This window comes from Hypomesus transpacificus, chromosome 12 (genome assembly GCF_021917145.1).
Source record: "Hypomesus transpacificus isolate Combined female chromosome 12, fHypTra1, whole genome shotgun sequence".
Classification (NCBI taxonomy): domain Eukaryota; kingdom Metazoa; phylum Chordata; class Actinopteri; order Osmeriformes; family Osmeridae; genus Hypomesus; species Hypomesus transpacificus.
Window position 1 is genome coordinate 830,156 of NC_061071.1, and position 15,243 is coordinate 845,398.

Genomic DNA, 15,243 nt, shown 5'->3' on the forward strand with positions numbered 1-15,243 from the left:
AATGTACTCGGGCAAACCTAGGTATTGATGTGTTTTAAATGTACCCAACTCCCACATGGTTATCTCAGTGGTATTGGGTCCACTGCCAGCTTGTTAATAGGCTGGGTGTGTCTCTGAATATCTTTTTGGGTGTCCCGACTCTTGCTGGGGTACTAAATACAAACCAACAAGTGAAAGTTTACATGCTTGAGCGAAAGCCAAACAATATTCATAAAGTGACACCCAGAAACATTCCCAACCAACCCACAGCCGTGTGTCCTGACCCTCATTTGACTTCCATTGACTGAGGATGAGACTGTAATGAGGCTGGCTGCTGGATTTACATGGCCCAACGAACTCTTAATCATTCATCCTTTATTTGGAGATGATCCAGGCTCCCTAGACAGCTCTCTGGCGGAGGCAGAACCACAGATGTCCACTGTTGCACTTACTGAAATCCCCCAGCACTGATTAAATGCAGACATGCATCCATGTACTGTACCTGTAAGTACACGCAGCTAGACACATTCACATACAAACTCACATACGTTTTCCAAACACATACAGGGCTAGCCCTAAACCTGACCCTAATTCTGTGCACGCAAGCTCAAATAACCTATCAAAAGGGATGACCAAACTTGTCTTGCATTCACTATAGCATGACGTTTTGCCTGTCTGCTTCTGTGTGTTTAGGGAGTAGGTTCAGCTTTCAAGACAGTCAATGATCCCAGTTAGATATTGACCTTTCTGTGACCCCACTCTCCAGGGCATAGAGAAGGGCGTAGCACTGCTATTGTGATTAGAAAATAAACATTATTATCTGTGTGCGACAAGCCCTCTTATGTTTATTATGCATTAGCTTCTAGTGAACAAACCTTGTTCAATTATCCTTTATTTGTACAGGGTTTTTTTCATTACTGGAATGTACAGTTTACACAGTTTATAAATACAAAAATAGTGACACTGTACAATGATGACCGAAATAAAATGATGCATTAATCTAAAAGAAAATCGTAACCAGCCACTTGAACTCCTCCAGTGGGTCTCAAGTAACCATGGACACAAAATACATCTTAGTTCTGGGTGAATACAGTCATTATATCGCTTTTACTGACTGTAGGAATCTTTGAGCACACTAAGACATTGGTTCATCCATCAGTTTTTATCAGCAATGACTTTACAAACTATTTTATTGTTTTAACATCCATAACATATAAGGCAACAAGTACTGTATCCTAGTTCTCCATTTTGTCAGTAGAGGAGGGGGGTTTTGTTATGTTTAGACAAACTTGTATTGTTAATTATGCCCAATACCATAAACTACAATAATAGTCCTAGGCCAAATGCTTACAATCAATGATTGTGTCTGAAAATCTGATTATTTGTATTTTGCTTTAGAAGTTCCCAGTCAACCCCCACTCCCTAATGTGGAAAGGTAAACCTGTCATCTAAAAATGACTGAATCTGCCCAGATGGGGGTCATAACCGACGCTGCATGAAGCAGCCAGGGTGTCACGTTTGGTATCGCAGCAAGAGACAAGAGGGCGACCCTTCAACATGTGCTCGCTGACCTTTAGCTCCTCACCTTCCTGTAAGGATGCCCTCTCTCTCTCTCTCTCTCTCTCTCTCTCTCTCTCTCTCTCTCTCTCTCTCTCTCTCTCTCTCTCTCTCTCTCTCTCGCTCCCCACCCCTCACTTTCTCTTTTCTCTCTCGCTTTCCTCTCTTTCTCTCTCTAATATAAACACACACTCATATATATTACTAAAACTGCACAGAGTGAAACTAAAGCATGAAATAGCCTATATTAAATGTCAACAAAGAGTTTATTCTTTGTTCTCTGTTTACAACCTCCCAGCATGCGTCTGATATGAAACAAGGCAGAGAACAGAGAGTCTGCCAACACATGTGATTCTAATCCATTATGGTTCATACAGTATCCCACCCAAACTGCGTTAGCCAGTGAAGGAAACTTGAGGGCTACAGAACTTAGCCTGACAGAGGCCCTGTCAGTCCAGCCCCGGCCGGCATTCAACAGAAGAGATCAATCAAAAACAACCAACGTAGGTTTCAATCCAAGAAAATCAACTTTTTAAAATCTGAATGTGATGCAAAATTGTTGTTTTTAAAGGGACAGACTACAGTACATCTGAAATTGGCATCTCTAGCTATACTTATTCAGACAGAGAGTGACAAAGTGGCCTACCAAGTTAGGACATTACAATGTTGGATATTTCCTTAGTACATTTCTATGGTCGCATACAGCAGCTGAGCAAACAGCCCCCTCTAGTGGTATAATAATGAATGAAGCGAAAGAGGTGGTCCCATTATTTCCATGACAACAATACTTGGCTGACAGGTGTTCATAAAATACCAAGGTAAACTCAAATCTGTAAACTAGCTAACAAGATGGATGTAACGAAATTATACTAGAAATAGGGTGGTTGTTCATCACAAGGCTTTTGATAGTATATGGTCTATCTCTTTTATAAACGTAGTAACAAATGTTAACAAAAACTAACTAGATCATTGTCATCGTAACAGGTACTGTAGGTTAGCTACTGTACATAGTACTAGTCGAGGTCCACTTTTTGACCATTGCTATTACAAGTGACTGGCGGACTTGAAGTTTGAACTTATAATACTGTTCGTTAAATGTGCCAGTATGTTTAGAAAAACAACCTGGAAGAACACTGTCAGCGATGCAGTTAGTTGGCACCAGGACCAAGCCCTGAACACAACTATATTCATACTGAAGGAATATGGTCCAATCGGATTCTTGCTCAAAGAGGAGGGGGAGTCCAACAACTTTAAAGTAAGGCACTATGTCAATCCTTGCATAATTTTGCAAAAGTAGCCCAGGCTTGCTAGCAGGCAGTCATATTTGTTTTTTTTCTTTTTTAAATATATTCAATTGCTGATATTGATATTTTATTATATAGCAGTTGTGTTATCATCATTCATTGATCTTTCAGGTTTGCTTAGGAGATCCACATACTTGTACCTGTTCAACTTTTCTCAAAGACAGGGACCCCTGCAAACACATATGCTGGTAAACAGAAAACCTATAACTATTTTTAATGTGACTAAGAAGTTGTAAACTAATTACACCTTAATTACAGGGTTTTAATGAGGAAATTCAGACTGCCAAGAGAACACGAATGTAAGTTCTTTAAAATGCCTACAGGTCTGCAGTTTCCTGAATCTCAAGACAAAATCGAATCCATGTAAAAGATAAATTAGATATTTATGTGCAGTTGTTTTTGTGTTGTATCAACTTCCAGACTGTTTTCAGCAAGGCCTTGTGGAGAGGCAGATTGTGGAGGTGCTCCATGGTTTACACAAGAGCAGAACCCCGCAGCAACCGGACTCGTTGGCCTCAGCTGAAGAGAAGCCGGATCCGGACCAGGAAGATGGGAGCATACACCAGAAGGGGATCCAAGCTCAGGATGTGTGTCCCATCTGTCAGGAGGAGCTACTGGAAAAGCTTCTACCTGTGTGTTTTTGCAGGTTGGTTTGACAATAATAGATAATAATAACAAATTATATTTATAATGCACTCAATATTTAGACAATCTCTGAGTACTACAAAGCATATAATACAATAAATAAATAAGTAAAAATAAACAATCAAAGTTTATTAATTAAAATAAAATAAAAAAAGATCATGGTTTAACAGCTAATTCTGAATGAATTCTTTAAGAAATTTTTGATTCAACGGAAAACTGCCTTCAAGCATAGCACCTTCTGACTATTTCCTGTAATTTACCCATACCCATTTTCAGGTTTGGTTGTGGCAACAATGTTCACATCTCGTGTATGAAAGTGTGGGCTGACCATCAGCCCCCGTCGGATCTGAAAGCCATGGTGAAGTGCCCCCTATGCAGAGAGGACTTTGGGCCTTTGAAACTCCTGCAGGAACAGGTGAAGAACTCTGCCAAGCTCCACACGCCTGCAGAGAGAGAGAAGCCGGACAAACACCTGGGTATCCTCTGTAACAATTGCAGAGTTTGTCCTATTACAAGGAAGTGCTTCAAGTAAGTCAACGTTTCTTTCTGGTGTCAAAATAATACCCTGGCCTAATGCAGTACAATAATAATATTTGACCTTGACATTGAACTTACTGTATGTCTCCCCTATATGCACCTCATCTCAGTATAAATAATTCTGTTCAGATGCACTGTCTGCAGTTATTACCATCTCTGTGAGGAGTGCATGAGGAGGAATTGTCATCCACAGCATATATTTGCAATGCGAATGGTAGGCTCCTTTCGTGAAACATTGTGAAATGTCTCATGTGTATTGGTTTTGACAGACAGTCTCAGCAAATAATATGGTTATTTAATCTCCTTTAGAAACGGACCCAGAAGTGGAGACCAGTGAAACAGCTGGTCTTTCACACATTGGAGACAACTGAGCTGTCAGAGAATGCCAGGCAAGAATTCCCTCATCCATGGAATACTTTCAGTCCAAAATCCACACATTTGATAAAGCAATAAAGAACTATAGTGAATAGTCGAAACCTATAAATCGCAGTCACTCTTACATTTTTCAAAAATATTTTCGAAATGTTAGATGTTAATTATATGAGGAAATTTGCAATCATTGAGCCATGTTTCATGTAAACCCAATTTTTTTTCATCCACATCTCAGCTCGGTTCCAATGGAGAGTGACCCAGTGCCAGAACATGTGGTGAAGAGCCTTCCTGTGGTTCGTGTGAGGATAGGCAGCCGACTATTGGACCCTGGTCAGCAGTGCAGAATGTGTCTCAGGAACTTTAACCTTGGTCAGAATGTCAGAACTCTGCCCTGCCATCACAAGGTTCACATAAATACATGTTTCTGAATTTTAATCTTAATTTATTCAGTTTCCCTGTAGACAAGACTATTTTTTCAGTGTAGCCCTTTTCATGTCAGAATGAAGAAATAGCAAACCCTTCATTGAATTGTAGTCCTCCCTGTCTCAAGGTTGATCTTTTTTTTCTCCTCTTTAGTTTCATAAAGATTGCGTTGACGGATTTCTACAGAGGTCCAACTTTTGCCCCCTGGACGGCTTTGTCATCTTCAACCCGTTGCTGTGGTGCTGCAAATGGGATAAGAGCACAGGAAAGCTGGCCTCTGCCCTTACACAAACCCAGACCAAGCTCTCTGACAAGCAGGAGCAGCTGTTCGTCCCTGGAGTGTCCCTCCTTCATAAGGCAGTCTCCAGACCTCTTCCCTCCCTGGGTGTAGCTACCTCTGATGAACTCGCTGGTGCCCTCTTACCAGACCCAGTGATCCACGGCTTACAGGGTCTTTGCATCAACACGACGAGCAAAGAGATGATAGATCACCAGAGAGACACGGAAGAGAAAAGAGTTCTTTCGAAAGCTCTTCTAAGTAGGAAAAGCTACTCGTCTGAACAACTCGGCTGCCCTTCTGACCAGCTTAGGAAAGATCTATTAGGGGTAAGACCAGGAACTAAATCACGCCTGTATAAAATGAGAACAGGGCAACGTAGGACAGTCTCGTCAGACAGGTTGGCAGTCAACGGAGGGAGTGGAGGAAGCCTGCAGGGCCTGTTTGTAGGTTTAAGAATGACTGAAGCAGAAATGACCGATGCCCCTCCTCATAACGCTGCCAGCATCCTGCGGAGAAACAGGACAGTGAAGAAGCTGAGAGCCAGACCCAGATTCGACCCTGGGGACAGGCTAACTTCTGGGCTGAGAATGGCTGGGGTGCTTATAAGCACTCAACACCAGGGGAAATCAGAATGAGACCTGGCAGTCTTTATGAAGATGTGTCCTGCAACTGGAATGTAAGAGTAAGATTAAAATGATTAATCACTCAACAAAGTAACAAGAGGATTGTACTGTATATGACAGTTAAGATTGGCAACTCTGGCCTGAGGAAGCAAACTTCCTGTTTGCTGTGATTTAACTTCCTGTTTTCTGCCAATGTTTTTTTTTACTAATGTTTTACTGTTAAAATTATTTGTAAAACCGGCAATATTTTTAAGAAAAATGTGTCACTCATTATTTGGTATCAAGTGAGTTTATTAAGTAAACTTGGTAAGTGCACAAAAAGGCAGACTAATACCACTACTTTCATATACAGAAGTAAACCAACACAAGTTGCCCATTTTGTAAGCTTTAAGCCTATAAATTAAGATACAGTAGAAATACAATACAGCACATTGAAATAAATACAGGGATATACATTCAGCAAATGCCACTTTTCAAATTTTCAATGGCAAAATAAAAAATACAAAGTTAATTCTTTCAATCCCCTTTTTACAGTATGCATCATTACTGATCTGGTGAACAACTTGCGATGCTACATTTATAATTAAGGTACAAGTTGCTACAATTCAAAGTTTTTGCGCTGTATCGTCTAATGGTATCTAAAGCTTGAATTTGTTATATCGTGTCTTGAAACTTTCTCACTCTAAACACTGGGATGCATTCTCTCATAACTTCTTTGCTAAAAGCTAAGGAAATGGAGATGTTGTACACATACTGTATGCACATTCTAAACATAAAAAGACAATCACACACAATGCTTATACACAAACAGCTATTAATGTAGCTAACTACCATATTGAGCCCATAAGCACTGAGGGAAAATATGTCACTACACTACCATGAAGGAAGACTAAATATGGCCACAATGCCGATGATGTTTCAAACTCAGCACACACTCTAATATTGCTGGATAAGTCGTTTTCAGGAAATTAGCATCAGTTTGTGCTTCATGAAATTTCTTTACAGTAAGAGGTCATTGAATTAATAACCTCTATTGCCAATTGAGTGCTGTGAAAACTGAACACTTTGGTTGTGTTCTATTATAATAATGTAACAATAACAATGTATTAATTTCAGACACTTTTATCCAAATCGACATACAGAGGAGAATTTCAACCTGCAACCTCAAGATCTGCAGACAAATGCTCCATCACTCACTTACACCCACCTCTTGTTCTGTAAGTTTTCATTGTGATTTAAATTACTTTAAACGCATATTAGACAGTCTGTACTGATTGTCTAATGCCCAACTGTGGTAAAATACAATATCACAAACAGATAAAAGTGTTCTGTGCTTGGCTGAACTCGTCAATGAAAACCTCATCAAGCCATATGAAAGAGATCAGTGTGAGAATTATGACTTGCAAACCTTTGAACAACTACAGTTACTACAGTGTTTGACAAATATATTAATGTAAGATATGACTGTTTACATCGACCTCCCTCAGATCACGGTAGCATTCACATGGTTTAAGACGCTTTATGTAAAATCTAAGTAACTTCTTTCTTGTCGCACACAGTGTAATATTTCCTTTCATGCATTCTCAAATAAAGGGTTCAAGCCCCAAAACAATGAAGACCTCACAAGGGGCAGTTGTGCATCGCAATATAATGTACATAAGTGTCTGCTTTCCAGTACTCTTGTATTGTTGGTCCAATATAAGACCTTGAATATATCGCAAATGCAACCTGGACTCTTTAAATTGAAAGAAAATTGATGGTTTGAAGGCCAGCTGAGAGTAAACCAGAAGTAAGCACTGTGGATGTGTAGTTGCGTTAATATAGATTTTCTTTCAAAAGCAGGCATTTATGGTGCGAGTAACTGTACTGTACAAGGACTGTCTTTATACAGCCTTCTCATCTGTTCTATAGATAACATTTCCAGTAGATTCTACAATGCTCAAAATCTGTATCCTTTAATTTGATCGCAAACCATCGACACACATCCAAAATAACAACAGGCTTAAGGAAGGCACCCTCTGGTGCTGTTCTCAAGAATTAGGGGGCAATGAGACATGCGTAGACACTGTAAAGCGTCTCGCTGGTGATTATTCCAAGTTTAGGGAGAGTCCGCAACTGTCGCTCGGCATGTCAACCAAATTGTCAAACTGACAAACATCCTGCCTCTGTAGCTTACTTCGTTTGTGACTTTTTGTCACGCAGCAATGCACTGACCACTATGCCAATACGTATGCAAGTTTTAGGGTTAAAGACTTTTCCATGGAGGACAATTTGAATTTAGAAATGACCGTGCAGTCAGGACTGAAGTAAGGCTCGATTTCTCAATTTTGTTGATTGGATGGCCGTATTTGTCAGTTGGTGTCCATAGCTTTAACTTCGCTTCGTCAACTGCCTCTCCTCTCTGACATGCCTGGCACTCCTCTTGTCGGCCTTCCCTTTATCCCTCACCTTCCTCAGCCGGCGTGGAGGCGGCGTGGCCCTGGACTCGCTGTCTTCCTGAGCGCTGGAGGTATCCATGCCATCGCGCTCCTCTGGAATGTTGGGGATGGCGCCGCTGCTCCCGTCCAGAATGTTCCGGAGATAGGGGTCTTCGGGGGTGCAGGTGGCGGTGGTCCCGCTCTCACTGCTGCTCAGATCCTGGTCCTCGCCGTAGCGCCCCCTGCTGTGGTAAGGGAAGGAGGACGCCCTCCCTGAGGGCCTCTCCCGCTCCACCTCGCGGATGCTCTGCAGCGGCTCGTTCATGTCCACCCCGGAGTCCAGGCTCGTGTCGTTGCTGCTGGTCGGCCGGTGGCGGCCCTGGAGCTCGATGATGGAGTGGCGAACCGAGGCGGCGGGCTTCCCATCCAGAGACACAAACCAGGCCCTGGGGTGAGGAGAGGAGGACTTACCCCGTGTCAGCTCCAGCAAGGTGCGCTCTGAGACCCCTTGTAGCTCACTGGGGACCCCATGGCCACCTCCAAAGGGCCCCATGCCAGCTGCCTCGTTGAGGGTCCCCGGGACAGACACAGAGGATTCAAGGAGGCTGCTATATCGGCCCCACACTCCAGGGTTGGAGGCCCCCTGTCCTTGGGGTGGAGTTTCCAGTGCCTGGGGCTGGTCCTGGCCGCCCTGCTTGGGGTCAAGACCCGTCTGGGAGTGGTGGGGGATCTTAGGGAGGGTCTGGGTGTAGTTGTCATTACTGCCAGCCTCCAAATGAGGGTCATAGTCGCCTCCATTGCGGGGGAAGGTGGCTGACTTGCAGCTTGACCCTTGCTGCTCCAGCGAGCTAAAAAGCTCAGGGGCCTGGATGATGGCCACGGGCTGGTTGTAGATGTGGACCAACTTGTCTTGGAAGAACATGTCCTGGCATGCCCCCATCCCTGCCCGGTTCTGGTCAGACCTCTCCCTCAGGCGCGCCACCTCCTCGCTGTTGATGTAATGAGACGATGACTGGGGCCCCTTGGTGCGGTCTGAACCGACGTTCTCGTACAGAGGGCCCGCAGATCGAACCCCTGGGTCTTCTACGTAGATGTTGTAGTTGGCTTTGTGCCTAGGAGTGGATGAGGAGTCACACTGGACGCTGCGTGAGGCCAGGCCGTGGGCTCTCTCACCGGGGTGGAAAGACAGGCCGTGGCCCACTTCCTCCAGGTGGGTGGAGGTCGTCTGGTCCTTCTTCATAACCGACAGTTTGGAGAAGCGCACACTCCTCCTCCTTGGCTGACGACGTGAACCTCTGAAAACAAGAAAAGAAACATGATGAGGAATGAGAGGAATTAAACTGGTTGGTGGTGGTGGGGTATCTGTTGTATCTGGATTGTTTTAGACATGCAAAGTGTGAAGGTTACAATTTGGACATACTGCAGAACTGATGTCTTACCCACAATGGCAAAGCAGCACACACAGACCCCCAATGACGATCGCCAAAGTCCCACCCAATATTCCCACAAGCAAGTAACTGTGGTATGACAGGAATTCCATGGAGCTTGCATGTCCCATATAATCTGTACAGGCAGAAATGAGCACCATCAACTATTAAAACCAATGTAGTCAAAGTACTCTATTGTGGTTAATTTCCATTCATCTGTAACATACCACTGGAGGAGGGAATGGATGCAGCCATCCAGTACCCAAGATGAGAGGCCATGTAGGTCCAAACCAGGTGTTTGTTTACCATTTTCACTATTCCAAGACCCTGATTCTCCCAACCACCTTAAGAAGAAAATGTGGAATGTAAGAAAAAAACGTTAGTTTTATTCAACGTCTTATTGTTATTTGATTCAAGTAAGCACTTAGTAACTTTGTCTTCAAAAAGCGACACAATTAAAGTTCACTTTCTTATTCTAACCTAGACCTTCTGATGGGGTTTGTCTGGATCAGCAGAAATATTCTTCTTCTCTGTGTAATTCTTATTCGTAGTGCACTTACAGTACGTATTAAACATCATTAGCGACCTACTGTTCTGCAGCCAAGTAGATAAGTCAAGTTATTGCCAAAGGAAACGTCACCAACCTGTCTTGGTATTAAAGGCCCAGGCAGGCACGGTGTCTGAGGGCCTGAGGGAGGTGGGCTCTGCCAGGGGGAGGGTGATCTGGATGGGCCCCCGCACCTGGAGCTCCTCACCAGCAGAGTACAAGCTGGCACTGACAGCCGCCACGGCCTTCAGCTCAACACTTCTGTATCCTGCACACATGACCCATGCGTGGGTCAAATAATGTCACATACTGTAAAAATGCCACACTGCTTGGCGGACAAGATGAATGTGCATAATTTTTGTTAGCACTTTATGCAGGTAATCATAACATAATGTAAGGCTTTTGTTACACTGTGTTCTTTAGATTACAACCATCCACATGAAAAGCGGTTGGTGAACTTTAAATTGGAATAAAACACACTGTATTTCATTGTTGAAATATCCCATTACTTTTGATTGGATTTGTGCTCACCTGACTTCTTGCTGATAGTGCCGACAGTACAGTTGACACAGTCCTTTGCTAGGCTGCGCTGTGGTACAGTCAGGTAGGCTATCAAGGAAGATATGTTGCTGTTGCTTGAAAACATGAGGAGGTTCTTGGGAAACTGAACACTGGCCTGAGAGGAGATATCTGTAAAAACAACAGACATACACGATCACGCTTGGAAGCACAGTACAAGTACCCTAATACAGGAAAGGACCATATCCTGATCCTTGGAGGTACAGTAAATCCAGCCAAATTTTGCGTCTAGCAGAGACATGCATTACTTGAATGTTTTCTTCTCGATTTGGAAGTATCACGCGTTTGTGATGAATCTGTGGCTTTTTGAAAGTAGAGTGATCACAAGAAAGAAGATAATGACAATGGCCGGGTTTCCCAGATTCGTTAAGAAGCTCTTAACGCAAAGAGCTTCTTAAGAACGTTCTAAGAGCACTCTCTCTTATAACGTTCTTAGCTCTTAGAACGTTCTTAAGAAGCTCTTTGCATTAAGAGCTTCTTAACGAATCTGGGAAACCCGGTCAATGAGTTTACATACCAGGTAACTTTCCAGTGAGAAGCACAGAGTCCTCAAACATCCAGATGTTCCCCTGGTTTTGAGGCAGCAGCAATATCGTCACAGAGGAAAATACTGCAAAAGACAGAGTAAGACTCGTTTTTAAGCTGTTAAGGTGCAAACCACCTGCACACAGCAAACAGTATTAGCCAGATAGCAGCCCATCAACAAACTTACGGTTCAATGTTTAAAGCTACCAGCAGGTGGCGATGCTGTTTCAAACTCTTTAAAGAGCTGCTGTGTGTTAGATAACAAAGGGAGGTGCCTCTGACGATGCAGAGCAAAGCACGCCACTCGCCCCCCCACCGCTCTCCCTCGCTTTCTCCTTCTGTCGCCCCCTCCCCCTCTCCCTTCCCCCTGTTCTCTCAGTGGCCCCCTCTCTGTTTTTCTGTCTCCCTCTGGTTAGCTCAGCTCACCAAGACAAAAATGGAAACAGGCTACCCACCCTTCAGCACCAACCTCCTTATCCACAAACTGAACGTCAATAATGCTGAGTCCACGGCTACATCAACGTGTGATTTGATATGGCTGCACTTAAGTGATACAGGATATAACACAGCCAGATAGGGTTGGATTTCACTGATGTTACATGTTTTACTGTAGATACTGCTGTTTGAAAGTGGAAATCAATAAAATAAATGTTCTAGAGTGTAAAATACACTACATTGTATAATGCTTTACACTAACTATGAGTGGAAAAAAACCAACACTTAAGAAACAAGAGAGCAAACCATGACACTCATTTGCCAAAAAGGTCAAATTAAAGAGTATGTTACACAGTAAAAGACCACACTCACTTGGTCTTTTGGAGGTCCTCCAGGGGAGGGGGGTGGGGACATAGCCCACCATGCTGGCCAGCAGGGTGAGGCTGAGGCCTGGTCTGTAGGGAACCCGGAGGAGGACCTCTCCTCTCCCCCCACTCAGGGCGGAGCTGCTCCGGGTGTAGTTCACATACACATCCACCACAGCCCCGGCTAGTGGCCGGCGGGTCACCTGGTCCTTCAATAGGACCCTCAGGACAAACGGGGGCTCTAGGGATAAAAACAATAACATGTTAAGTAAGGGCCGTCATATGTAACACAAGAAGAAAGTTTTGATTTAGAATATGGGAGAATAAATACCCAGATTTAAGTTTTCTTTCTCACTGAACGCTTTGACATTGTCTTATACTTAAATGGTAAACTTGTAAACAACGTATGGCATTTAAGGGACCTATTGTATTTAAATATCCAATGTTATTAAACAAAGCATAACGGGATGTAATGCACCACCTTTATAATTACAGTTAACGGTGCTAATGGTAAAATATGGATGGTTATATGGAGTGTATGGATGTGCTGTCAGAACAGCACCACAGCTGAGCCCCTCCCTCCACACTGCTGGGGCCTCTCAGCCGGCTGCCTCAGTAACCTCTCTCTCTAAACCATGAAAAAGTGATGAGACCGGGGAGAGCTGGATCACCAGGAGAATGAAAAATACATCAAGGCTCTGTGGTGGCTTCAGAGGGAGAGAGTTATTTTGCTATGCTAGACATTCTCACTCTGCAACACGCGGATGGAGCGCACGTCTCTCTTACTTTCTCTCGCAGACATGCTCACAAGCGCCTCCATGCCCATAGTACTCTCCCCAAGACATACATATTATACTGTGTACTGATATACAGTACATAGACATACCCACCTACAACATACTGATATGAAGGTAACTAACAAAGTCACTTTGCTACTATCAATCATAGTGAATTGAGTTTCATAAAGGAATAAAGGAATATTGTAGTGATGAATGTATACTGTATGGTGCATATGTCAATTTAGCTATAGTTGATATGCTCATCATTACAGTACTGACCTAGGATTATCCCCTTATCCCCAACACCTTGTACTCATAACAGATAATCCGATTGGCAGCTTAATCCTGCAGCTGGGAGTAAAGTAGTCATTTCCATTGCCATTGACCCCATGCACATCCTCGGCCCATTCTTCACACTGCTTCCATCAGGTCGCAGATACAGATCCATGGCCAGGAATCGTACACACTATGGCAGTAGTTTAATTCCCTCTGCCATAGCATAATTTAACCAAACAGTCCACAAGTATAGGGAAAGGTGCTATGTACATAAGTCTCATGTAGTTCGTAAGTATACATTGTCTATGTAATATACATGTTTATGTGAGGCTCTGTAGACGCATTTCTTTGGAAACGGGTAATAGAATAAATCTATCATGTTTCAATAAATCAATTGATCTAGTCATACCTACATACACTGAATGATAGGTAACCTCGGCAGTTAATAGTGCATGTCATTACAAGCATAGTAAACACACGTCGTGATGTCTATCGGATGTTTATTGTGTGCACATGGGCACGACAATTACCTATGAAAAACAAAGGAGGGGGCAGGTAGACCCCACATGAGGTACAAAACATTAATGGCCAAGATCTCTTGCTTTTATGTATTTTATCTCGCGAAATTGGCTATATTCAGGTTTAGTCATTTGTGTCAACAAAACGCAATTAAATTGCCAACATGTTCTTTTTATAAGCGTAAATATGAACAGGAACACCCTTTTTTCGCCGACCCGCCCTCCCGCTTCGTGAATAGGCCACAATTTCTCACCATAACAAAGGGAAACGAATATAGGCTATCAGCTAAACGTTGTAGTGAACTACCTGCTGTTGGGACGGTCGGCGTCTGGACTTGATGAGCCTGTCTAGTGACAGATGCGCCAGTGACAGTGGCGACGGCATTGTCCCCATCCAACGATGGTAGGCCGGTGACGGGTGGAGCACCACCCTCTGCTGCCTTCACGACACCATCCCCGCAGGAAATCAAAAACACCGATAGGAGCAGGTACAGGCTTTCCGCAGGCATGGCGAAAGGGAGCGGCGACCCAAAGACATAACTGCGCCAATCGAGGTGAGAGGGGAAGAATGGGGTCTAGCAGATTCTTTTGTCATGTAGACCTCATAGCTGGGTAGCAGTAGGTTAACCCAACCTATGCACCGATCACTGGCTGGTGACGGGCTGGTGCTGATGCTGGATTTTTGGGGCGTGTGTTATAGAGGCAGACATGCTCTTGGTGTTACATCATAGCGCTCGATACCGCCCTCTGTCGCTTGCTACAAACAACCCAAAGTTGCAGTAAATACATGCTTTGTATCAGAGGCACCAACCACCAAGTGGCAATATTGTATCATTTTCCAGTAGCTTATTTTTTTTATATTATACGACACGTTACTTCTAAATAATCCTTGCAGGGGGTTTCACCAAAACGAATTCAAACTAATCCCAGACTATGATTACTTTATTCAACCATAACTTGAATTCCTGGTTTAAGATATTCTCATTCTAGATAATAAAACAAATTCAGAATAAAGAGTATAAATAATCAAGTTTAACTTCAGAAAAACCTATGTTGGCTTCCAAGTTAACCTATGTTGGAAAATTGTTCAGAAGGACTATTTCAGTCCACACCGTTTTGAGCAATGTCTCTGGATAGATGTGTCGATCTATTTAAATTATTGCTTATCAAACATTTTCAAAAAGTAATTTTCAACAAAAACAAATATGATACACCTGGTTAAAATGACTGTTAATTAGTAATACAAGGAAGTGAAAGATATGCATAGTAAGGGGGACATAATAGGATTGTGCAGCCCATAGTGTCTCATGTTCATCCCTTTTAAACAATCTGCTTGGTTTTTGTATGTGTTAACCTGCTCCTCTCCCCAAACATGTGATGTGAATACTCAGGGCACGTGTTATCAATGCTGAACAAAAAACAAACCATGGAAGATGGCGGGTGTTTTAATGAGATTCATCAGTGAAATTTGTATTCGGCAGTTATTTGTGGAATTTCTTTATTGAATAGTCAAAGGGACTGCTGCTCACTTTTCAAGCATTATTTTTCCATTTTGAGTCATTTTTACAATGATATTCACGACAGAAACACAAATAAATACTCTATGGTATACATGTTATAACTTTTTATCTATGTTACCATGATTACATATACAA

The 15,243-nt window shown here is 43.0% G+C and overlaps 2 protein-coding genes across 2 annotated transcripts; one reads left to right on the forward strand and one right to left on the reverse strand.

Moving 5' to 3' along the window:
• The first annotated feature begins 2,641 nt into the window (after positions 1–2,641).
• Positions 2,642–5,854, forward strand: zswim2 (zinc finger, SWIM-type containing 2). Its single transcript, XM_047031325.1, has 9 exons — positions 2,642–2,791; positions 2,952–3,028; positions 3,099–3,139; positions 3,261–3,486; positions 3,762–4,013; positions 4,152–4,236; positions 4,332–4,411; positions 4,630–4,798; positions 4,971–5,854. Exons 1-9 carry the CDS (start codon positions 2,642–2,644, stop codon positions 5,730–5,732), a joined length of 1,842 nt encoding a protein of 613 aa, XP_046887281.1. The 3' UTR covers positions 5,733–5,854.
• Positions 5,855–6,002: 148 nt separating this feature from the next.
• LOC124474699 (protein FAM171B) lies at positions 6,003–14,216 on the reverse strand. Its single transcript, XM_047031082.1, has 8 exons — positions 13,896–14,216; positions 12,023–12,256; positions 11,208–11,300; positions 10,643–10,801; positions 10,209–10,379; positions 9,792–9,908; positions 9,577–9,700; positions 6,003–9,432 (listed from the first exon to the last, which is right to left on the reverse strand). The coding sequence occupies exons 1-8, from the start codon at positions 14,095–14,097 to the stop codon at positions 8,091–8,093; spliced, it is 2,442 nt and encodes an 813-aa protein (XP_046887038.1). The 5' UTR covers positions 14,098–14,216; the 3' UTR covers positions 6,003–8,090.
• Positions 14,217–15,243: the final 1,027 nt, after the last annotated feature.

Excerpts from the sequence above, each read along its gene's own strand:
- LOC124474699 (XM_047031082.1), bottom strand. The coding sequence starts at position 14,097 with ATGCCTGCGGAAAGCCTGTACCTGCTCCTATCGGTGTTTTTGATTTCC. Across the intron at positions 10,802-11,207 it reads TCTCACTGGAAAGTTACCTG|ATATCTCCTCTCAGGCCAGT; the intron begins GTATGTAAACTC and ends TTGTTTTTACAG. Across the intron at positions 9,433-9,576 it reads GTGCTGCTTTGCCATTGTGG|AGGTTCACGTCGTCAGCCAA; the intron begins GTAAGACATCAG and ends TCTTGTTTTCAG.
- zswim2 (XM_047031325.1), top strand. The coding sequence starts at position 2,642 with ATGTTTAGAAAAACAACCTGGAAGAACACTGTCAGCGATGCAGTTAGT. Across the intron at positions 4,014-4,151 it reads ATTACAAGGAAGTGCTTCAA|ATGCACTGTCTGCAGTTATT; the intron begins GTAAGTCAACGT and ends AATTCTGTTCAG. Across the intron at positions 4,799-4,970 it reads CTCTGCCCTGCCATCACAAG|TTTCATAAAGATTGCGTTGA; the intron begins GTTCACATAAAT and ends TCTCCTCTTTAG.